The sequence below is a fragment of the Leuciscus leuciscus genome (genome assembly GCF_965113295.1).
Source record: "Leuciscus leuciscus genome assembly, chromosome: 24".
Lineage (NCBI taxonomy): Eukaryota > Metazoa > Chordata > Actinopteri > Cypriniformes > Leuciscidae > Leuciscus > Leuciscus leuciscus.
The window spans coordinates 10,354,627-10,378,346 of NC_138723.1; the positions used below are offsets into that span (position 1 = coordinate 10,354,627).

Below are 23,720 nucleotides of genomic sequence, written 5' to 3' on the forward strand. Positions count from 1 at the left end.
GCAGTGATGGGCTTTCCCCAATAACTCTAAGGCAAGCTGAGCCACATTATCATGAATCACTTTGCTGCTCTGCTGTTATTAAGTTTCCTTTGGTTGACACCTTCTTACCACAAGCCAAATGCGAAGACAGCACCACCACATATGTGCGATTCGTGCATTTTAATGGTTCATAATGACATAAGGGTGAGTTTCATTTTTATGTCAACTGTCCCTTTAAATGCAAAATATCTAGAAGCAAAAAGCCATTAATATTAATGTGAAACATATGTTGAGTTCAAAGAATACTCATTGCACAAAAACAGTGACACAATAATAACTCAGAGTCATATTTTAGTATAAACACTATATTTTTATTTAAATATTTTACAACTTGGAAAACATATTTACAGGAACTTATCTTGCATTGTTACACTGTACACACAGAAAGTGTAGTTCTCATTTGCACATTGTCTGCTTCAGAGACTGAGAGACTCATCTTGACTGCAGAAGCACCATAGAAACAATAAAATAAGAGAAGGACAGATGATACAACCGAAAGTGACGACACTGCTGAAAGCGACACCCAGACGAGACACGCAAGCTTTGCCACACAAAGGCCTCTGGATGGGACAGTATGAGATTTTAAGGCGTCTATGGTGTGTTGATTTGTATAATGGAGCCGCTGCCATCCAGGTTGACTCACAGTGAAACACAGACACAGATTAGCATTCAGCCCAAAGTCAGGGAGGCAAGTTTCCTTAAATTAGGATGTAAGAACATTGCTCTATATTAAAAGTGCATCTGATTTGATTGGGATGGGCCATAACAAAAGCCTTTGGAAAAAAAAGGTGTGTGTGTGTATGACAGACAAAGTGGCAAAACCCCAGACACAAGTCACAACATCATCTCATGCAATGACACTAACTAAAGGAAAAATGTGTACTTTATGCACCACCAGTGATGCCGAACAGAACTGCATGTCTTCAAACCAGTTTAATTGGCTTTGTTCACACAAATAAGTCCGATTTATTTTTCATATTCTATCCCTAGGACTGCATCGTCATTTTGCAAAAAATGAAGGTAAGGATCAAATCAGATTGTTCAGTCAATAAATCGGTCGAGTAAAGTAATGAAATGATACCAAATACTTTCAGATACAACAAATGAGAGTAGCTGTCTGTGTGGATGGAGAGGACGGAAAACTGAGAAAAAGAATTAGTCGAATTTTGCAGTAACATTTTAGCATTTGAATGATGATATATGTGGTGCGTTCATAATGACTGTAATCGGATTTCTTAGACTAGATTTATTTATTTTTATTGTTTTATTTATAATTTAATGATTTTTTTTCCTCGTTCCTGACACAAACAAAAGTAATTCTTATTGCTTGTCTGAACAAAGCTAAACACTGACATCACAGTAGAGCTGGTCAAACAGACTGCACTTCTGTCCGCTGCCTCTAGAGGCGCTGCAATTACACACATCACCTTTGGCTAAAATAAGATGACTCATTTTGTAATTGTCAAGTACACAACTGATCTTAATCATTGCACATTACTGGCTGTTCCGTTGATTTCCATTTCATTTATCTAGAAAGAAAAGCGGACATGGGACACAATGGTGATTCCGGCAGATACTCTCAACATTTAACGATTAGTTTGCAGTCTTCAAAGGTGGCACGTTGGGGGAGACCTTGGCCATGCTGGTCTTATGGCTTTCCTGCTTTGGTTTTCTTTACAGATTAACACAATGTGGATTTGAGACATCGACTTCAACATGACCACGACCCACAGTTCTGGTCTAATTGTGTTGGAGGCACAACTGAGGACTTGATTATAGTCCTCCTCACTATCTGTAGGTGAAGAACTAGAGCCATGCCTCTGTGGAACAAAGGCCATACATACATCAATCAGTTTTACTAATCGAATGCATACTTGACTGACGTTTGCCATCCTGGGGCATGCATGCTTGGGAAACTGGAAAAACTCTAACTAAAAAGACGCATTTTTTCAATAACTATTGCTTGATGGTTTCCCAATCTCAATAAACTGGACAAAAATATAACCATTGTGTGTAGTTTCTGCTTTTCATACAGTAGAATCTGTGCTCCATTTTATTGAAAGACTGCAAGGCAATTACTCTCGACACTCAATCAGCTTTTGTCGCTTTTTTGTGAAATGAAATCGTCATCAGCTCAACCATTTTATATTTTACAGGTAAAAACATTCATATAAATAAATGTAGTCACTCACACATTTATAATTTACAAAAAATTAAAGCAGCACATGAATGTGAAAATGGTCTCTAGAACCAATCTAGAGCGACACAAATAAATGTGTTAGATACCCTTCAATCAATTAAAAAAATAACCCAAGCCTCACTAGGGAGCACAGAAAACACCAACAGGCCTTACAGTCGATCCAAAGTTCCCTAGCTTATGCATTCTGTTGAATCTTGACCACTAAAAGCTAAATATTTATAAAAATAAACATTTATTTATATACCTGACCTTTCGATTCATGAAAAGCATTGCCAGATGCTAGCCATTTGTGCATGTAGACTTTCAAACTCAAGAGGTGAAGTCATGTAAATATACATCCAACACGGAATCACAGTCAACGTCAACATCCACCGTCCCCGTGAGCGAGTGGATCCGGGTATTTGCGGATTGTGACATTCTCTGGTATGACGTCTGTGCAGTTTAGTTTCCATCTCTTATAAATCAAACACGATGTCATTTATAACCCAACTCCTTCCCGCCCTTGAACTTGCAATCCATTATCTGAGACCTCACGAAGTGACAGTGAAGGCTGTATAACTCTAGAGGCAGACATGCTGGCTGAACACAACTAGTCAGCACATACTAAAGCACTTGCATTTCCCAACATGTTTAAATCTAGCCAGGCCTCCCTCTGAACATTAACTGACCTTTCGTTTACAGCTTAACCAAAGCCGACCAACAACCAAACAGGACACTTGTACACGTACACACACGTAGAAGCACTTCAGCTCATATAAACTTCAGAGACGTTCACATTTTTCTCTCAAGGTATAGACAATCAACAATTTAACAACAAAGACTACTTTTCATTTGAAATATGACACATCTCCTTCCATTAGAAACCCTTTTTTGTAGTAATGCATGGCCCGCCTTGCCCCTTGAGAAACTAGAAATGACACAGATTAACAACACAGGTGAAAGATTCTCAAAATCATTTTGGGAGTGAGGTCATCAATTTTGGACTGTTTGTTGGCGATGTAGTACCACTTGCATCACCACCCGACCACAGGTTCGTGCTCTCCTCTCAGCGTTGACTGGAGATCTACTCGAGAAATGGAAGAATGGAAAGGGGTGCTTGGAGATGTGAGATGGGGAGCAGTGCAATAGGACGGGGTGGAAGACACAGGTGTACGAGAGGAGCAAGCTCCACTGAGCGCGCTCAGTCTGTGTATTCTGCCACAATGGACAGCAGCACTGTGATGTCATCAGGCTTCCCCCCTGAAATGACAACAAAACGATGACAAGGTCAGTCTCTCCGATTACGGACATTCAAAGAAGTTTTGGGATCACAACGGTAATGGAAAATCGAGGACCTCTTTTTGTAGACTCACCTCTTACATTCAGCCCGTTGTCACAGGCAAACTGGGCGAAAGGGGACATGTAGTTGGGGTCGTAGGCCAACTGATGAGCCTGTTCAGCGATGCTGCGGGCAGTCTGCTGGATACTATCATAGTTGGTGTTCTGAGGCAAAATAAATAGAAAAAAATGATTGGAAAACGTAAGAATACAGTCTTAGACCAGGGGATTATTTGCCAGTTATACAGCCATTTTGAGATTATACGAAATGGGCCGATAACTTGAAGAAGAAAAAAAATTAAAATGTAGAAAGCGCAAAAGTATAGTGTTAGACCGACATATCAGACAGAAGGATTAATCGTCAATTACACAGCCATTTTGAGATTATCAGAACAGGCCAAAAAACGAAGAAAAAAAAGAATGAGTGCAAAGAAAAAGTGCAAAAGTACCCAAAAGTATATTGTTAGACCGATATATCGGCCAGGGGGATTAATCGTCAATTATACAACCATTTTGAGATTATCAAAACGGGCCGATAATCTGAAGATACATTTTTTTAATAAAAATGTAGAAAGTGTAAGAGTACCGAAAAGTATATTGTTAGACCGATTTACCGGCCAGGGGAATTAATCATTAATTATACAGCCATTTTGAGATCACTATAACGGGCCGATAACCTGAAAATAAATCAAATGAAAAAGGTGGAATGTGTACAATTAACCAATTGTTAGAGCGACATATCGACCAGGGGGATTAACTGGCGGTTATCCGCCTGCATTGAGATTATTGGAAAGGGCCGATAACCTGAAGAAAAATGAAAAAGGTGGAAAGTTTACATATAACCAAGTATGGTGTTCGACCAATATATATTGGCCAGACAGTTTTATTTTTGAGATTATTGGTATCGGCCGATAATCGTGGACACTGGTCTGCTTGGGTCCAGTTTTGTCTTATTTGCCATCATAACGTGTTATATACATATATAAATGCAATATATTGGCCACTCCATTCTCTATAATATTGGTATGGGCCAAAATACAAATCAGTTGACTGTCACCCCAATAGTTTCACATTTATTGCAACTATTTTCTGTACCTTCAGCTTCTTGAGTTCTTGCAGGATCATGTAATCTGGCATGTTGTCAAAGAGGCCATCGGAAGCGGTCAAAATAATGTCCCCTAACTGGACATCAAAGGAGGAGCTATCTGCCGCCTCAGGACTGAAAGAGAGAGACAGAAAGAAATGCAGTTAGACTTCTGCACAGTTAAACCCAATATAAGATGTACATGGCACATGTCAAGCATTCGACAATACCAGTGTATTTTAATGACTATTACATGGCACCACATACAAACAAATTGATGCCAAGTCTGGAACATTTTTATAAAAAATGTAATGTAACCTTCTGAATTTCACTGATAAAAAAAAAAAAAAATCTAATATGTCAAGTGTTCTACAGTTCTAATTTGTATGGGCAATGATCCAGTCATTTTGTAGAAAAGTTAATGGGGAAACAATGATCTAATCCACCGAATTAGAATGAGACACTTGATGAGGGTTGAAACTCAAGTAGTGGGGCAAGAGGGTAACAGGGCACAGATCAGTCTGACCTAAACGGCGGGTAATGGACACTTGGGTTTAAGAGAACTCGTTCAGACCCAACATGACCTCTGGAACAAATTCAAGCAGTCAGGTTGTTTTCTTGGAAACTAGACTGGCCTCTTCTAGCTCCAAATCCCTTGAGGCAGAATTTTAGTTTAATCCATCTTAGTGCATTGGGCAAGTATTGGAGCTCCGATTATAGGTCACATATAAGGTAAAATGAGGACACAAAATATCAAGACTTTAGAAAGAGATATTTTACTAAAATCTTGAGTCACATTTACCTTTGTATAGACAAAATTCTACATACAAAATGCAGTCATCTCAATAGGAATTGACTGGGAATTTTGGGTGAGAAAAGAAAGTCGAAAGTTTCCCATTTTTGTAGTACACTTTTGACATTGGGTAATGTTTTGCCAATGTGACTGCTCTTTAAGCAGTGCATGGAAATTGATTTGATGTAAATACTTGCTCTGATAACTGTCACAATGTTGGCCACATTGGTGAGAAAAATTTGTAAATGTACAATCTGTTTAAAACTTGCTGCCACTATGCTAGACACCTGTGGTTGTTTTCCAGAGCTCTGTGTCAATCTATCGCATTTAGCCCAAAATTTGTAAGTCTGAATGCAAAGAAAACACAGCTCTCCCAAACAAGTTGCACAATTTGAAGTATTATTCATGTCTTTAGCCCAACCAGCACTGGATAAGTTACGTACATCAGGATAGAAGATTGTTTGAATCCTTAATCTGATTTTCAGTCAACCGACAAAGTACAAAGTCGCTTTCCAGAACCTTTACTATCTCTGATACTCTGTGGTAGAACGAGCTTCCAACCTGATTTGCTGAGAATATTGCAACCTTCAAGAAGACACCTCTACCACAAAGGCACTCTGACAACTTTGTGGTACTGAGACTATTGTTGACTCTTGATATGATAAATTGCTTGTGGTGCTCCTTGTACTGTATGTAAATTGCTTTGGATAAATATGTCTGCTAAATGACTAAATGATCAGTGCATTTTTCATCTTACAATATCTGCAGCGCATAAACTGTTAATGGCAAAATATCTTTTGCAAAAGATAAGAACATTCATTGGCCATTTCGCAATGAAAATAATGTTAACATAGAACTCAAAGAGGCTGCAAAAGTAAATGCATGAAAATGCACTCGGGTGACACTCAGGTCAGATTCCCTGCAGCACATCCGCACATGAGAAGGTTAGATGAGTGTTTTCTGTGGAGGTCTGCCATAATGACCTCCGGACGACACACAAATCTTAAGGTCCCACGTAAATTTAGCAGGACACAAGGAGCTTAAAATAATCACACCCTCTACTTCGACTTGAAAAAAAAAAAAAAAAATGACACAAGTTTTCAGCACATCCCTGATTGGCTGATTTGCTTCACCACCCTCTCTCTTTGATTGGAGGTTTTGGGTTGTTTGCGTGTGTTTGCCCTGGCAAGACTGCGGCAGTGAGGCTAGAATCACATGGCCTTGACATTGAGGATTTGGGCAAGCAAGCACACACACACACACACACACACACACACACACACACACACACACACACACACACACACACACACACACACACACACACACACACACACACACACACACACACACACACACACACACACACACACACACACACACACACTACTACAGGGTTCAGGAGAATCCCAGCTAAAATCTGCAAACTCTGCTCAATCTAATCAAGTGGAAACTCATCTAATAAGCATACCAAAAAATATATTTTTTAATATCTAGTTTTAAATGCATGTTCAAAGTTTTTAGAAATGTATTATGTATATACATGCTGGATTCAAAGGGTTAAAAAAAAAAAACTTTCAGAAAAGTTTACACTTAATGACCATGATCAAGTATTAAGTTAACATATTTCCTTATGCCTTATTAAAACAATATAGTTTTTATATTTTAAATAATAATAATAATAATATTATATATATATATATATATATATAAAATTGTTTTATTATTATCCTTTTTCTTTATTATAATACCATAATCTCCCCCCAAAATATAAAAATCGTACAATTCAGAAATGAAAAACATGCTCGCTATAGGTATATTCAAGTCATTATATGTATGAACTGCATTTTATAAATGTATTTTTTAATAATAGATCCAGTAGAGAAAGAAAAGACAGGAAATGACAATGGTAAGAGGAGGGAACGTGATGAATCAAACTCAAGCTCACGTGGCCTGCATAAGCACTAGATGAATGTGTTGGCTCCTACACTGGGTGCATTTTACACTATTAATTGAAGTAAAAGCCACACGGCCCCCACAGACAGACATCTGTGACGCTGATCTGTAACAGGCCACCATCTGTGATACTGCAGTGAGTGTATCGGCTATCACCTGTCACTCAACACCACTCCCTCAGCCCCCGGCGGCGCGATGGACAGCTGGAAGGGTGTGTTGAAGTAGTGCTGCTGCTCATCTGACCGATGGACCACCTCTCCACCTCGAACCACCAAGAAGCCCGAGTCTCCCAGGTTACAGGTGTGTATCCTGTGACTCTGACGATCCAGAACGACTATACAAGCTGTGCTGCTCCCTAGATGAGAGACAAAGAGAATGAAATATCAATATCAACTACTAGCATCAGAGTTGAAGTTGAAGTAACGAATAAAAGGAAAACATTATTTTTTAAATTTACACTATAACGTGTGAAATTAATTTTTGCTTGCACATAAAACAAATTATTAAATATTTACATATAAAAACAATTGAGAACCTTTGTCCCCATAACATAGTCATGTGACCTATATACTATGCATGACACCATGTCATCACTGCAAACGGGTGACATAATGCATTGTGGCTCCTATTATATAAGAAGCGGTGTACACTGCGAGCAGCGTGACGCCCATGCAGGGTCAAATCGTTGCGTGTAAAGTATGTCAGGGAGACTAACATGTCCATGGCAAAAAAAACGTAACATGCTAAACAACCACAAGCAAATAATCACATCTAAGAACAAAAGTAAGGCCAAAGTAAAAGTAATTTATGTGACATGTTCTTTTATAAAACACAATCAGTAATGCTTTACAGCAAGGTTCAGTTTGTTAGCATTAAAAGCAAACAATAAACAACTTTTTACAGCAATTTTATCTAGGTTAATATTGAATATATATATAGCCTATATATATATATATATATATATACTATTGTTCATTTTCAATAATGTTTGTTCATTATATTTTAATTAATGAATAACATTTAAAATATTTTAAAAGAAATTACAAATCAAAAGGGTCAGTAAGATTTTTTTTTTAAAAGATACGTATCTGCATAAATAAATGTATGCGTGAACAAAGGTGATCGTAAAGACATTTATAATGCTAAAAAAAGATTTGTTTCAAATAAATACTGTTCCTTTGAATTCTCTATTCAAAGAATCCTGAAAACAAATAATAAAAAAATAACTATTTGTTTTCCATCAAAACTATGAAGCAGCACAACTGTTCAGCAGATAATAATTATTTCTGAAGAATCATGTGACAATAATGATGCTGAAAATTCAGCAGGAATACATTTGAATATTTGAACTATATTTTTGATCAAATAAATGCAGCCTTGAACACTGAGCAGAAGAGACTTTTTAAAAACATGAAAATAATCTAACCGTACGCTTGTGCATGTAAACATTAATGATTCATAAATGCTGCAAAAATATTGCTCATCATTGTTCGTTCATGACACCCAACATGTTAATTGACGTTAACAATTTTTTAACCATTTTGTTAACCTATTCTTTTAAAATAGCATTGATCAGCTTTTAGGTTTAACACTAAAAATACAGGCGAGGGTCTCTCAGTTTATCACTAAACACAACCTTTCCTTCTCTCGATCCCTGGCCAAAGCCTTGTAGCCCAGCAGCCTTGTCCTAGAACGGTCACCTACAGACCTTTATCGCTCCACGTGCCTTCCCAAAATAAAAGAGGCAAACAACTCAGCAAGACGAAGAACATAGAGTGACATTTCTGACAGCCCTTGATGTCAGGTTTCAGCAAAAAGACGACCAGTTGCGTGCTTGGTAATCCAATAAGAATCTAACTTAGGCTTTGCTCTTAGTGTCACATCAGAAACATGCGAGGTTAAAACCGCATCCCGAACATTTGTTAACTTAAACCATTAACATTTCTGCTCCGTGAAAACTGTTCCATGACAACACTAAATAATATTTACATTACAAGAACAAGATAGTTTCAACAATAAACACACTATTGCAGTATTTTAAGATATTTGAAATTGATTTTTGAAATTTTCCTGATGAGACCTTTGTAAAAGTATCCAATAAGGAACTTTCAGAATAATATGTTTGTCTACTGATATTAGAGGCGGGACAGTTCAGTAAAATATGCTTAATGGAGTCTTACAGAAATCCTTTCCGAGATGGAAGACGAATCAAGAGAAATGGATTATAAATACACTTCATTCAATGCAGAAATCAATTGATAAATATTAATTCAAACTTATTTTAAATATTTTAAAATAAGGGGGAGGCTACTAAGTTACTTGCTTAACCCACAAAATAGGAGTAGTTTTAAAGCTTAGGAGCCTGGCTTTACAGTGATTATAGGGAATATGACCATCACTTAACAAGTGCTTTAAATTTGCTGACATATTAGAAGTGCTCTATTTTCATAGCGTAAAAAATAACTGTAAAATCATTGTACATAACAGATAGACGTGTCATATATCGTTGAAAATGTCTCAACTAGCAGAAAACAACAAGCATATTTGTTTCAGTTAGAGAACAAACTATACCAAGGACTTCCGGGATCCGATCGTGTCGCGATCCTGACGCAGTGTTTGCCAATGTCATTTGAAAGTTCAACCACTGGAAGCTGGATCTCAGGTGTGGTGAGTGGGTATAGTGGGGACGATGTGAAGAGGCCAATCGGATACGGTTTAACAGCTGGATTGGATCGATCGCTCAGATTGACAGGTCTTGATTTACTGTGCGCCACAGAATAGGATCTAAAGCTGAAACAGCTCTGGAAGATCATCACTCATCCACCAGGATCTTATTACTTGTTCTTTATTCTATGTACTTCTATTGTGGCGTTTACACAAGTAAGTAGTTCTTAATTACCTCGTGTGTCTGCCTCACGTGTTCTGCACATGAGCACCTCAAAACTACACACCCATCATTAAGTTTGATCAATATCAATTATAATCAACAATTCATCAATAATCGACTAATCGTTAGCATCCCTACTCGGAAACTAACTGAAATAAAATAAGTTGAAGTACTAAAATGTAAAATAAATAAAAATAAAAGCTAAAAAATAAATTAAAATAAACTTAAGAGTAAGACCAAACTTATTTTGCTTCAAGCTTATTTAAAATATTAATAAATTCTATTAAATAATGCTAAAATAACACTCTATAAGACACCTGACAGCAAAATTTCAGACACCGGTTTTCAGCTCTACAATTGTCCAAAAAAACTAATCTTAATATTATGGTGGAAAAAACCTAGACAAGAATCAATCCCCTACATCACGACACAAGGCCAGTGAGTCATCCTGCAGTGGTTTAATTCACTTACCCTATACCAGCAGCAGTGAGTGTATGTGTGTGTTAGTGTGGATATGATCTTACCCAGCAGTGGTACTTTGTTCTGCAGGAGTTCATAGTATCCGGAGGTCAGGATGCCCACGGGGCTGCTGGGAGTGAATCGGCCCTCCTTCACGAGCCGTTCGCACGTCCTCATCAGTGTGGCGGAGAACTGAGATGGGTCAACGCCGTAATCCCTCCAGCCCCCGACGCCATCCGCAACACCTGGGACAGAAAGAGCGGGGAAAGATATTGTTTTATTGTATTGTTAATGCTAACCTGAAGGTTTCAACACCTAAAGATGAGAAGAAAGGAAGCGATGGCAGTTTTTGATGCCGCAGAGACAGATGGCAGCTATAACAAACCTCTTTCCTGGCCTACCGACTGACTGCGCATTGTGATGGTAATGCAAAACGGCTGTCAGTGTCTGCAACAGCGTGACTGACGCCTTCATTCAACAAAGAGGTCGTTAGATGCTAGGGGTGTGTGACAATATATGATGTCACAATATATTGCAATACAAAAATGCAACAATATGTATCGTGGATAGTGACAATCTGTATTGTGTATAGTTCAACGAAAATGAAAATTACTGTGTGAGAAAAAAGTGTGTCATTATTACTATATTAAACTACTATATATAATGATGAATATAGTGTAAAATAATGCAATGGGGGAATATTTGTGGGTCCTGATAATGGCAAATGCCTTATGTTAACAGTAAAAAGTGGCCTACACTATTTTAAATATGTCTAGTCCAGTGACAGAGAGCAGCCATATTAGTCTAAAATAATTCTGTATATAATAATATACAGTATTATAGTATATAGTTATAATAATTCAGCTTCAGAATCATGAATATTTTTATTTCTGGTGTCTCCATTGTCCCGTGCATTGGGATACCAGCACCAAGTCCAAGCCTATTCATTTACATCCACAATCATGTAACGCCAAATTTTGTATTTTAATCTTACAGCAAATTTTTTTAACCTTTTATCATATGTCTTGGAGTATCACAATAATACCGTATCATGAGTTCAGTATCGAGATAAGTATCGAATTGTGACACGAGGGTATCGTTACACTCCTATTAGACGAATATCTTGTGAAGCCTTTGAACTTTCGTGTAGGATTTACTATGAAAAAATGCTCATTTAGATTCCACGAATAATGACAAAGAAACGGCAAGCAAAACGCTGAATTAAATGTGAAATTGGGCAGAAAAATAAAAAATTCTCTTGTAAAATGTACTCCAGCAATCTTTGTTTTATTTACAACTTCGAAAACTTCTAGTAATTGCTGGTTATTCTTTACAAAATCTAAACTCAAGGACTGCCAGTTTCTCATTTTGAAAAAAGAAGCAGCTATTTACGAAATTCAACCATTTAGGATTTGTCACAAAGATAATTATAAATGTATCATTTAAAATCACCACCATTTGTTTTAAAAAGTAGTTAGCTACACAACAGACAAACTAACAGCTATTTACATTGAAGATATTTAAGGAGACTATAAATAACTATCTGATGAAATATTATGAAATATGAAACACCTAAAGGCTGTGTGTGTCCAATATAGCATAGCATAAAATGCTATATGCTATGTTGCTGTGTTATGATGCGCTACACTGCTACTTTCCTTGTTACTGGAAAGTTCCACTGTTTTGAAAACAGCTGAGATACTGTCACACTGCTGGAAAATGTTGTCTACCCAACTCTGATACTGTGTGACATCTTACTCTCACTTCATATTGTAACCACACACGGAGAATTGAGAGATTGCATAGGCACAAAAGGAGATCCAGGCTCAAAAGGAATGAAGGGCAACTTATCAGAGTTAAACATGATTTAGAGCAGCACAAGTCAAGCCACCACTAACATCTCAATGGAGCTTTGCAAACAAGACCAACTGGTCATCACAAGGATGCAAACATACTGAAGTTAGAGTAGGAACAAATCTTCAAAATGCAGAAAGAATGTGACATTATAACTTGCCGTATACTGTATCGTAAGACTTTGCAGGAAGAAATGTTTATTATTACTGTCATATGACGTAACATTAAATGTCTAACAGCCAAGCCAAATAGCGAAGTCAGATGAGTGATTCAATGACTCAAATCTTTATTCAACAAACGTTCGTATTTAGTTTCAGAAACATTAACCTGAGATGGACATATTTACTATAGCAAATGGCTAAAGGGAACGGCTCTCTGAGGAAACGTCCATCTGTTTACACCAGCGAACACTTGAACGTATTGAAAAACACGTATTGTTATACTTCGTTGCACAACATTACATTTTTAGAGTCATTAATCAAAGTTAAAACGTTCTTGAAAATAGTACAAATAAATCCTATGAAATGAAAATTAAATAATATAGTTTTAATGAATCCCAACACTGAAAAAGTGTTTCATCCAACTGCTAATGTGATTTCAAAGGTTCACACCCCCCTGAAACTTCCTCATGAACCGCTGAGATAACAGCGACAACAATAAGGGCTCCAAATAAACCCTCTAGCTGTTTCTTAAGGGCAGCTCATTAAGCTGACTGGAAAATGAAGATCACCTACAACTGACCTTTAAAGACTTGTGATAGGAAATGTAGGAGTTAACCAGACTAAGTGGGCAGAGACACAATTAAATTTAATTAAGTATATGTATAAAAAAGGGCAGATGATATTGCAAAATCATCTCTGGCTAGGGTGATCAGGACTATTATATACATGACTGGACCAAGAAACCGTGTGCAACAGTGGCCATCCGCTCTTTCAGTGGCCTTGGTTACAAAAGTAATTTTCCCATTCATTTTTCTCATACGGCGTACAAGGAGAATTAAAATATCACAAACTTAGATTTGCAGCAAAGTTATTTGAAAATCAGACCCAATAAAAGTACAAAACTGTGTTAAGAGTGAACTACAATCCCATGAAGCATTGTCAATCAAATAAAAAAAGGTGAATAAATATAAAACTATTGATTTAAATGTTTATAGTGCATATAGAAACAGTATATTTTATGTTTATTGCAAAATCTTTTTTTTAAATAAGTAAGTAAAAAAATAAGTGTGCTGATGGCTTCTGCAAAAGCATATAGGCTACTATTAAACCTGGTAACAACCTGGTAGCTCTGCCTGTTAACGTTTTATAAGTTATCGTTAAAATCAATTCCCCTATGAAAAAAACATATGTGATTTTTACTTCCGAACGTTGCGCTCTAAAGCTGCGGAGACACTAGACTTTGAGCACACGAATGCCGTGTCCCGATTCAGAGGCTGCATCCTTCAAAGGCTGCATTCGAAGGCCGACTGAGTCGCAGCGGTGCGACGAAGGCTGTCCCAAATGCGGCCTCCAAATGCATCCTTCGTTTCCCGTGAAATAAAGGATTCAATAGATGGATCCTTCATGGCATTCCCTACCCCAGAATTCATTGCGCGCCAGTGAAGACAGGACTTTTTTGAGAGAATTTGCCAAATTACACTTTTAAATTTAAGTATTAGGTTTCAACTTACTCAAATATCTAATGACACAGCGTCTTTTTTTTTTTTTTTACAAACATGAATTCAACATATAACAAAACATACAGTCGACTCTACTGCAAAAATATGCATTCTTTAAATTCAGTCAAGCGGTCACGCAATGAGGTATCGATCTTCTATTGGTCACACGTCTTCACATGATGCGAATTAGCAGTTCATAGTTCACCAATCTTAAATTTAGGAAAAACTTCTTTGAAAGAGCTTGCGTTTCCAGTCTGATACATTTGCGTATGAATGGAATGAAAAGTGTAGTGTGACAGTCTCTTAACAACAACGACCTGGAATGGTGACAGTTTTGTACCAGCACGTTTTTGCACTTACATTTAGAAGCCAATAAATGCAGTAACTTGTATTTTGACCTAAGTTATGTGCAACCACAGTAATTTTAGGGCTGAACAGCTGGTCTGCTGCTCACGTGCTTATTAGTCTGTAACAAAAGCTGGAGAACCTTCATTGTAGCACATGGATGTATTAGGGAACTCATTGTTTTCTTGTATTTTGAATCACAGCACATTTTCCCCATGAAACCCCTCCGGTATTATTATTTTTTAGGATGACTATATTATGTTGCAGAAACATAAAGAGGATAGTCTTTGGGTCAAAGTAAGGACAATGAAGCCGCCTGTGTGTGTCGCTGTCACGTGGAAGCGAATAAACAACATGGCGGCCTCCATGCTCAACCGTTCTGACCTTTACAAAGAGCTCCTGCACAATGTACAAGTGAGCCCTCAAGCCTCCTACATGTTATAATAGAGTGAAATTATAGCTCATATCGTTCTTTCAAGTGATCAAACTACTTAAAACATTAATATTCATAGTGTACAGTCATCAAATCAATAGAGGCAAATAAAGTACACTCGATCGGAGAAATCTATTCATGTTCAGCACACCTGACCTCACAACATGTCATCTATATCCATGTTTCCGTGATGGAAAGGTTTTACATGGAAATGATTCTAGTTTCTGCCGCTAGTAGCGCTTAAGGGTTTCAGCAGCCTTTCTGGGTGAAAGGTCAACCCGGATTACCCAAGCTCATTTTGCATAAAATTTTGATTTTATATGATATATAATATGTATAATCGGTTGCCCGGCTGCTCCTTATTTAAAGAAAGTATGTTAAAACTACCAACGCAATCAGGAAAATCGCAAAGATTGAAAAAGAGGGAGGTTATTTAAGGTGAGGGCTGGACTGATCGTCCCTCACACCCTCTCCATCATGAAATGAGTGCTGACATTAACCCGTGAAGGTCATGTTCGTAGTTAAAAGCCCCTAACAAGTGCATATATATGTTATCACATACATTATCATTCACATACATGTTATCAGGTTCATGATCACTCACCCAAGACGTCCGCGGACTTGTGCCGGGCAATGAAGCAGGCATCATCGCCGTAGCACATGCCTTTCTTCAGGATCCCCTTCCGAAAGTCCTTCCCGAAGCCGCAGCTGGCCGTGATCAGGCTGTAGTCTCTGCCGTCCGTTTGCGAGAGTCCGCCCAGGACAGCCCTGGCAACGATCCTGCCATAGGAAAGTACCGATAACATTCCCCTCCTCCGGTAAACGGTAAGCGTTTAGATGCCGAGCCCGTGTCCCGTGTGTCTAGTATCCGCGCGCGCGTGCACTACCTGCGCCTCTGTGCTCCAGCATTCGCAGATCAACCACACAAGTCAAACCGAGCCCGTTTAAAAGTGATACAGGGTCTTCTTTACTGAAAGCCGGACACGTTAAATATATGGCTGTTTTATGTCTTCGCGGATTTAACAGACAAAGTTCCTCCAGCACACTCCATCCTATCGCACATCCTCCCGTGTACTCGCTCGCATTCTCGGTCACCACAGTAGCAGCGCCCGTGTTCCGGAGACGAGCACATACGGGACCCGGGGGGCGTCACGTGACCCGCTGCGGTGACGTCAGAGCGTAGTGGAAACCCAAGGACGTAGTGGAAGAACACGTGCTGCGGTCTGCTGAGTATTGATTACTCCTGCGACTTCTGTGAAGGCTTATTTTTCCAGTGCATATATAGAGAGACAGCCAGACAGCCAGCCTGTTTGTGTGTGATAAAAAAAAATAAAAATAAATGTATATCAGTAAACTATATTATAAAATGTAAAAAAAAAAAAAAATATATATATATATATATGTTTGTGTGTGTGTGTGTACTAAAACAAATAAAAAACTTTATTAAATCAATAAACCATATTATATAATGTAATAATAAAAAAATTATAATATATAAGTATATGGCATTAATAATAAAAAAAAGTTCACTGTAGTGGTTGCGAAAACAAAAATAAATCACTAGAGATAGATTTCTTGTAGCCTAAATATTACAGCCCTGAACAAAACTATTCATAGACTTGACAACATCTTGGATCACGCTTTGCATAATTAATAATCAAAAGAGTATGGCATTTCTGAATTGTTATAACCAGGTAGACAGTTTGACCTATTCATTTATTCAATTATATTTTACTGTTATATATAGATGAGCCACGGAAATTGCTTTGTTTGGATTTTAATGGGATCTGCAGTGTAATCCCACAATGCATTTCACTTCCTAGATACCAGTGACACACTGCGCTGTAACCAAGCATGGCGGCGTTATGCTGTCTTATTATTTTGACATATTTAGAAACCGCGTTCTGTATTGAAGACACGAACACTACAGGAAACATTAATGTTGCACTCAGAGACACAAACGACACGTCTTCCGATCGAGATGAATCGCTTAATTTCACGGAGCTGGGAGTCAGTTCTACTCCGTCTGATGTCCCTCCTTCAGCAGCCTGGACGCCCGAATCCGTGACCGCATTACCGGAGCAGACCGAGAGCTCGGAGATCGTCATTCCCGACCCCGACGCGACGCCCGAGTCCCCGCGAGCCGCCGCGTCAGCACCGCCTCTGCTCCTGTCGGGTGTCCTCCCTACCCCGCTCACCGACGGTAGGGGTGTGAAGCCTGAGTAATCTGACCGAAACAGTGTGCTTGTTTCCTCGTTTCAGCCTAACTCAGTGTGTGTTCCCGCAGTCGTGCAGCTGTGCCCGTGTAACGTGCAGCGCGAGCAGTGTGACATCAACTGCTGCTGTGACCCGGACTGCGCGGAGGAGCTGTCTCTCTTCACTCGCTGCTCACCGGACACTGTCAGGTCAACACACCGGAACAGTAGATGACATTATCCCTTTTCATATCCATATATATAGATATAGACTCACTGTTTAGATGAGGGTCCAGTTCTCTCTAACTAACTAATAACTACGACTTTTGCCTCAATAAACCCCTAATTACTGCTTATTAATAGTTAGTAAGGTAGTTGTTAAGTTTAGGTATTGGGCAGGGTTAAGGGACGTAGAATATCGTCATGCAGAATAAGCCATTAATATGTGCTTTATAAGTACTAATAAACAGACAACATCAGTAATATGCATGCTAATAAGCAACTAGTTAATAGTGAGAATTGGACCCTAAACTAAAGTGTTACCATCAATTAGGTGAAATAAGTAAAAAATAAATGACATCTATCTATCTATCTATCTATCTATCTATCTATCTATCTATCTATCTATATGTCTGTCTGTCTGTCTGTCTGTCTATCTATCTATCTATCTATCTATCTTCTATTTGTCTATCTATCTATCTATCTATCTTCTATTTGTGAATCTATCTATCTTCTATTTGTCTATCTATCTATCTATCTATCTATCTATCTATCTATCTATCTATTTGTCTGTCTGTTCATCTATCTATCTATCTATCTATCTATCTATCTATCTATCTATCTATCTATCTATCTATCTATCTATCTATCTATCTATCTATTTGTCTGTCTGTTCATCTATCTATCTATCTATCTATCTATCTATCTATCTATCTATCTATCTATCTATCTATCTATCTATTTGTCTGTCTGTTCATCTATCTATCTATCTATCTATCTATCTATCTATCTATCTATCTATCTATCTATCTATCTATCTATCTATCTATCTATCTATCTATCTATCTATCTATCTATTTGTCCAATTCAATCAGTCTGTCTATCTGTCATTCAATCTTTTTTGTCAATGTTTTAAAGGTTAAAAAGTTGAAATAGATAAATAGAAAAACAGACAGATAGACAAACTTATCTGTCTGTTTTTCTATATATCTATCGGTCTGTCGTTCTATCTATCTATCTATCTATCTATCTATCTATCTATCTATCTATCTATCTATCTATCTATCTATCTATCTATCTATATACCAAGTACCATAATTAAAAATAACTTTTTATAAAAACATATTCTGAGTAGTAATTTATAATTTATAAAAAAATTATAATCTAACTCGTCATTTAAATCCAATGTTCATTGCATTATTTGACGATTTGGGATTAATTAGGACTAACATTTTTGTGATATTGCAATCAAATGTTTATGATGGGGCATTTATTACCGTTTCTGACTTGATTTTGTGTTTGTTTTTGTATTTTGTTCTTGACAGTAATTAAATAATAATTTTATGAAAAAATAAATCCTTCTATGATCCTTACAGTAATGATCCCAGACTGTGCAACCGGGAGTCCGTGGTCTATTCCCTGAGCTCTACACCAGAGGGGTTATCTCGAGTTCAGTCCACTGTCCAGCGACAGCTCAACCCTGATGTCTTCTGCATTCAGACTGCTAACTGTACGGCAATCTGGGAAATCTTTACAATTCATTCTTCATTCCTAAACTCTAATACACCTATAGTCTATTAAGCAATAATGGATTTAAAACAATTTAAAGTGGATTTACAGTATATATTGACATTCAAGACATGCTGTGAATGGTTTTAACAAGCAAATGTTTTCAATCAGTTTAAATTTCTCCCTCTGTTCCTCCTAAGATGAAGAAGGCTTGACGTTTGCGACACCAGAAGTTCCCACCGAGGAGAATTTTGACTCCCTTTTTGGCCGATTTTTGGGATTCTTCTTTGGCCGTCAGAGCTCGACCAGTGCACTTCAAAGTCCTGATGTGGGAAATTCATCAGGATACCAGGTAAACTTTTTGAATATTTGTAAATGGGATATTTGTCGTTAGTCCTGTATGGCTTTCTTTCTTCTGTGAGTGTGACAGATGCTGTCTAGTCCAGTAATCTGGATGACACTTACATTAGCATCAGGTTACATGTAGGAAACAGCGCTGGAATAGATTTAATGTGATTATAACCGATCAGTGTCTGCACTGATATACAGTTTCACCCTCTCTGCCAATGTTTTCACTTTTATTAAAAAACATATTGATTTTTAAAATGTCAGGATGGTTGTTTTTCTGCAGAAGTGGAATGCGTAACTTTAAAAGAATCGGATTAATGTGTCCATTCCCCATTTAACATGACAGCTTGTATTAATGTTCTCTTGAATTGATCACTCTTGTTACCAATGTTTAAGCAGTCTCTGTGTCTCTGTTCTGCCCTCAGTATGGTGATGTCATTCACACAGTGAATGCGGAGGGGGAGCAGATGTTTTTCACCTTTCCTGCCGCCGCGGGCACAGCTCACTGCTCAGACGCAAACCCTGCAGGTAGACAGAACAAATATTTTAGAAAATGTTAGTGCTGCATGTCCATAAAGTTAAGCTAAGGGATTTTTTCATCTATTTTAATAGCAACGACAGCAAGCTGCATGGTTTGAGGTAATATTAGCTATGTTTCCATCCAAAGTTGCGAATTTAACTTGTGCATGAAATTGGAATATTGCATAAAACATTTGTGAATAAAGCAGCATTTCCATCCCATGTGTTCAAGAGGATGAAAGCGTCACTTCTTGGGAAACTGGTGCAAAATATCTGTAATAAAAATGGAAGTTGCTGCAATCGGGGAAAGCCACTGTGGCTCTTTTATCCTACATCATAAATGACTTGCGTCTCAGAGACGAAGCGCTATAAACACTCGTGTTATCTTGCGTTCGGATGCCTGGTGTTTGGGAACGCAATCGTGCGAGACGCTTCTGGGAGGTCGTTAGTTTATGCGTATGTATTCTTATTGGATAAAAAAATGATGTGCCTCAATTAAGTGCGTACGTTTTTTAATGCACATTTTCAGAATTTATGCACATTTTGGCGTTTCCATCCAATGTTTTTATGCAATATCCCAAAATTTGCATAAAACAGGTGGATGGAAACATAGCTATCTTTAGCAGCAACAGTGTGGGACAATTCACATGTCAAAGTGTAATATATAGGTTTAGAGGTTTGTACATATATTTGTTCATATGTTGGGGTTGAACCACTTGCACCAGACTAGATCTTCTTATCTTTTGCTGAACAGATTTCCCTGTTATTTTACAGGTTTTCTGAAGGATCAGACAAGCAGATGTATGAGGAGCTTTGATTTGGCGCGTGATTGTGCAACACTTGAAGCTCTGGCCTTGAGGACTTATATTAATTTCAACATCCGTTCTGTGAGTTCCTTGGTCTTTAAGGCGGCTTTATTTACCATTTTGATGTTACTATGTCATATAACAACCTCTGTTTGTTTTCTCTAGGGGAAAAAACAGGAATCTCAAGTAAGTGTTTGGAATTTCACATGATGAATTATTTGCATTTAAAGACATCTTCATGTATCTTTACATACATTTTGTTTGTTACCTGAGGTCATTGGTGTGGAAGTGGCAGCCATTACCCTGCAGTCTTTGGAGGGCACGCGGACGCCAGTGGACCCAGCTGACAGTGCCGCCTATTTTCCTTTGCTCCTGGAGTCTGGTGACATCTGCAACAATGTTGTTCAGGAGGTGTGCACATAATGCCCCTATTACTAGTATATCAGAAATCTGAAATGTGTCAGGATTCGTAAACTGTTTAATAAGGTCGTGACTATTCTGTCAGGTGAAATACACTTTCAGGTACAGTGAAGCTGGGGAAATCCTGAATGTGTTGGCATCGTTTTTGCTGGGAGCCATTAAAAGCGTCACGGTGCCCATTCAACAAGAGTTTCATATTACATTCATGCGGGTACTTAATTCTACCCTTTCAATATTTTCTTGAAACTTCTTGGATCTTATCTTATCAAGATGGAAGTCATAGTTTTGTGTACATTCTTTGATAGGAGATCTCCAGCACAGCAGGGTTACGTTTCAGTGGCAATCCTGGCTATGTGGTGGGACGGCCCCTTGTGGCCGGAACAAGAAAAGCCGAATATCCTTTATTAGAACCTGTTTGGGCAGATGTCTTACATCTTTTATTGAACACCACTAATTTAGTCCCTAAAATGTAAAAAAAAAAAAAAAAGGATTCAACTGTTTAAACATATTTCTCATAACTACGTTTTTTTGACAACTAAAACAATTAACACAAACATCATAGAAATTTTAAAGTGTGCAATAAAGCACCACAAAATGTCCACCACAATGTTTTGGATATTTAAAAAAAAAACTAATCACATTTGAATATTAATTTTAATATATTCAGTAAATTAGTGCATTTTAGAAAATGAAGTGTTCTTTCACCATAGTCCACAAGTTAATTTATTATTTACATTAATAATTTGTATATTGGTGAAATTTCAAACAATCATTATTAATATTGTGTATTAATGTTTCTGAAAATATGTTGTGTCTATGACATCATGTTAATTCAGTGAAAATGAAATTGAAAAATATTATTATTTATTTAGAATTATTTCAAAAGTGTGCTAGTGTTTATTTTCCATAATAGATTTTAATTAATAAATGCAAAGCCTGTCATGTATCCAAACATCCACCGTTGTGGCACAGTCCTTGACCCCTGTTTTACTGGGATAGTTCAGTCCACTGACCCAAAAGGATCACTCACTATCCTCCAAAACTCTGGGAATCAGGATTGCTTGCTTGGCTCGTCTCAGCGCTCCCCTGTCATGTTTGGGATTGACATGGTATCAGGCTGCACTCTGAAGTAAGAGGCTTTTGTAATAATAATAATAATAATGATTATTAAATAATAATGATTTGTGTTTTGATGAATATAGACAAGCATTGTCCAACAACCAATTATGTACTATTAAATGTGCATTCATGTCCTCCCTTCCTTAGGCTGTCTGATGGAGTTAATTGTTCTCTGGTATCTGAAGTCATTTTATGGACACTAAAAGGACAGAGCTTCCCCGATCATGTGGCCTCGTTTGGGAATTCCTTGCCTCAGAACCCCTTGGACTGGGTGCCAATACAAAACCAAACAATAACATCGGTAAACAGCATACTTGTCATTTTCTCTGTGTGTGGAGTGGAGAACTCATGCTGAAGTTTGGAATTTCTTTAAAGAGAAGTGTCTAAGTTAGGGGAAATGTTGACATGTAAACATGGCTGGCAGTGACCATGATGATGCAAAGCTGATTTGTAAGCACTGTTTATTCTTTTAACGAATGTCTTGTGTCACTTTATGGTTTACTAAGGGCACACAAGTTTGCAGCATACCACTGTCTTATCATCTTGAAGTAAAATGGACCAAGTACGGAACCTTGGTGAACCCCCAGGCTCAGATTGTGAGCGTCATGGAAACAATCATTACTAACACCAGCAGTTTGGTAAGTTAACATCCCAGAACATTTTTCATGACTTTTAGCCATTATGTAAAACTTTTATTTATGAAAACATAAGCTCATTTTTTAGGTCTTTATTAAAACCATTAGATATTATACGTGAAATCAGGGGCCAGTTGCACAAACATAGCCACTATGTTAGGAATGTGTCTTAAGAACTAGTCTGACCAACCAGCAGTTAACCAAGGGGTAATCAGTCATATCTTTTGGATTCAAATTACCTAACTTTTTTTATGTTGGGGGGAGACTAAATTGTAAGACTAGTCAAGCAGTTTATGCAACTGGCCACAGATATAAAGTTAACAATGTAACCTTTTTTGTTTAGGCCCTCCTTACCAGTGCCAGTGGTCTTCTGTCTGTCACAAGCTCAGTGCGTTTTATTGATGTGTCCGCATCTGCCAGTCCAGGATTCAAAGTTCCTCCTACAATTGACGCTAAACTGCCCTTTGACTTTTTCTTTCCATTTGTATAATGGAATATTTCTGAATCTCTTTTGGCAACAGCAAGAAAGACCACTTATTTCTCTGTCCATTCTCAGGTCTTTTTTTTTTTTTTTTTTTTAGAAAAAGGTTGTATATGGTGTATAATAATAACCTTTGGTGTATAAAGGTTGTATATGGTGTATAATAATAACCTTTGGTGTATAAAGGTTGTATATGGTGTATAATAATAACCTTTGGTGTATAAAGGTTGTATATGGTGTATATAAAGTCATGTTGTATATAATGTGCTGATTCATATTTAAAAACAAATAAAGAATACTTTCATACCAGTGTACTGATCTGAGACTATATAATACATAGGTATCAGTACACAAACACATATATTTTATATATATATATAATGTGTGTCTAAACAATTAAATTCAAAGATATGTGTGCACAGTGAAATGAACATTCATTTTT

The 23,720-nt window shown here is 37.6% G+C and overlaps 2 protein-coding genes across 3 annotated transcripts; one reads left to right on the forward strand and one right to left on the reverse strand.

Annotated features, from left to right (window-relative positions):
* Positions 1 to 328: 328 nt before the first annotated feature.
* On the reverse strand, positions 329 to 16,168 carry pptc7b (protein phosphatase targeting COQ7 b). Of its 2 annotated transcripts, XR_014202451.1 has the most exons (7): positions 15,632 to 16,168; positions 10,801 to 10,980; positions 7,546 to 7,744; positions 4,652 to 4,775; positions 3,592 to 3,721; positions 2,830 to 3,478; positions 329 to 2,768 (listed from the first exon to the last, which is right to left on the reverse strand). XR_014202451.1 is itself a non-coding variant. In XM_082158388.1 (6 exons), exons 1-6 carry the CDS (start codon positions 15,831 to 15,833, stop codon positions 3,420 to 3,422), a joined length of 894 nt encoding a protein of 297 aa, XP_082014514.1. In that variant the 5' UTR covers positions 15,834 to 16,168; the 3' UTR covers positions 329 to 3,419. The 2 variants fall into 2 exon arrangements, 1 of the variants encoding a protein (XP_082014514.1); XM_082158388.1 differs by having other exon boundaries at positions 329 to 3,478.
* Positions 16,169 to 16,537: 369 nt separating this feature from the next.
* On the forward strand, positions 16,538 to 23,590 carry tctn1 (tectonic family member 1). The gene is made up of 14 exons (XM_082158391.1): positions 16,538 to 17,230; positions 17,315 to 17,432; positions 18,818 to 18,951; positions 19,151 to 19,302; positions 19,724 to 19,826; positions 20,592 to 20,704; positions 20,789 to 20,809; positions 20,897 to 21,034; positions 21,129 to 21,254; positions 21,349 to 21,437; positions 22,035 to 22,172; positions 22,310 to 22,463; positions 22,669 to 22,800; positions 23,141 to 23,590. Exons 1-14 carry the CDS (start codon positions 16,882 to 16,884, stop codon positions 23,285 to 23,287), a joined length of 1,914 nt encoding a protein of 637 aa, XP_082014517.1. The 5' UTR covers positions 16,538 to 16,881; the 3' UTR covers positions 23,288 to 23,590.
* Positions 23,591 to 23,720: the final 130 nt, after the last annotated feature.

Excerpts from the sequence above, each read along its gene's own strand:
- pptc7b (XM_082158388.1), bottom strand. The coding sequence starts at position 15,833 with ATGTTATCGGTACTTTCCTATGGCAGGATCGTTGCCAGGGCTGTCCTG. Across the intron at positions 7,745-10,800 it reads GAACAAAGTACCACTGCTGG|GGAGCAGCACAGCTTGTATA; the intron begins GTAAGATCATAT and ends TCTCTCATCTAG. Across the intron at positions 4,776-7,545 it reads GGAGTGGTGTTGAGTGACAG|TCCTGAGGCGGCAGATAGCT; the intron begins GTGATAGCCGAT and ends TCTCTCTTTCAG.
- tctn1 (XM_082158391.1), top strand. The coding sequence starts at position 16,882 with ATGGCGGCGTTATGCTGTCTTATTATTTTGACATATTTAGAAACCGCG. Across the intron at positions 17,231-17,314 it reads CCCTACCCCGCTCACCGACG|TCGTGCAGCTGTGCCCGTGT; the intron begins GTAGGGGTGTGA and ends GTGTTCCCGCAG. Across the intron at positions 22,801-23,140 it reads TTACTAACACCAGCAGTTTG|GCCCTCCTTACCAGTGCCAG; the intron begins GTAAGTTAACAT and ends TTTTTTGTTTAG.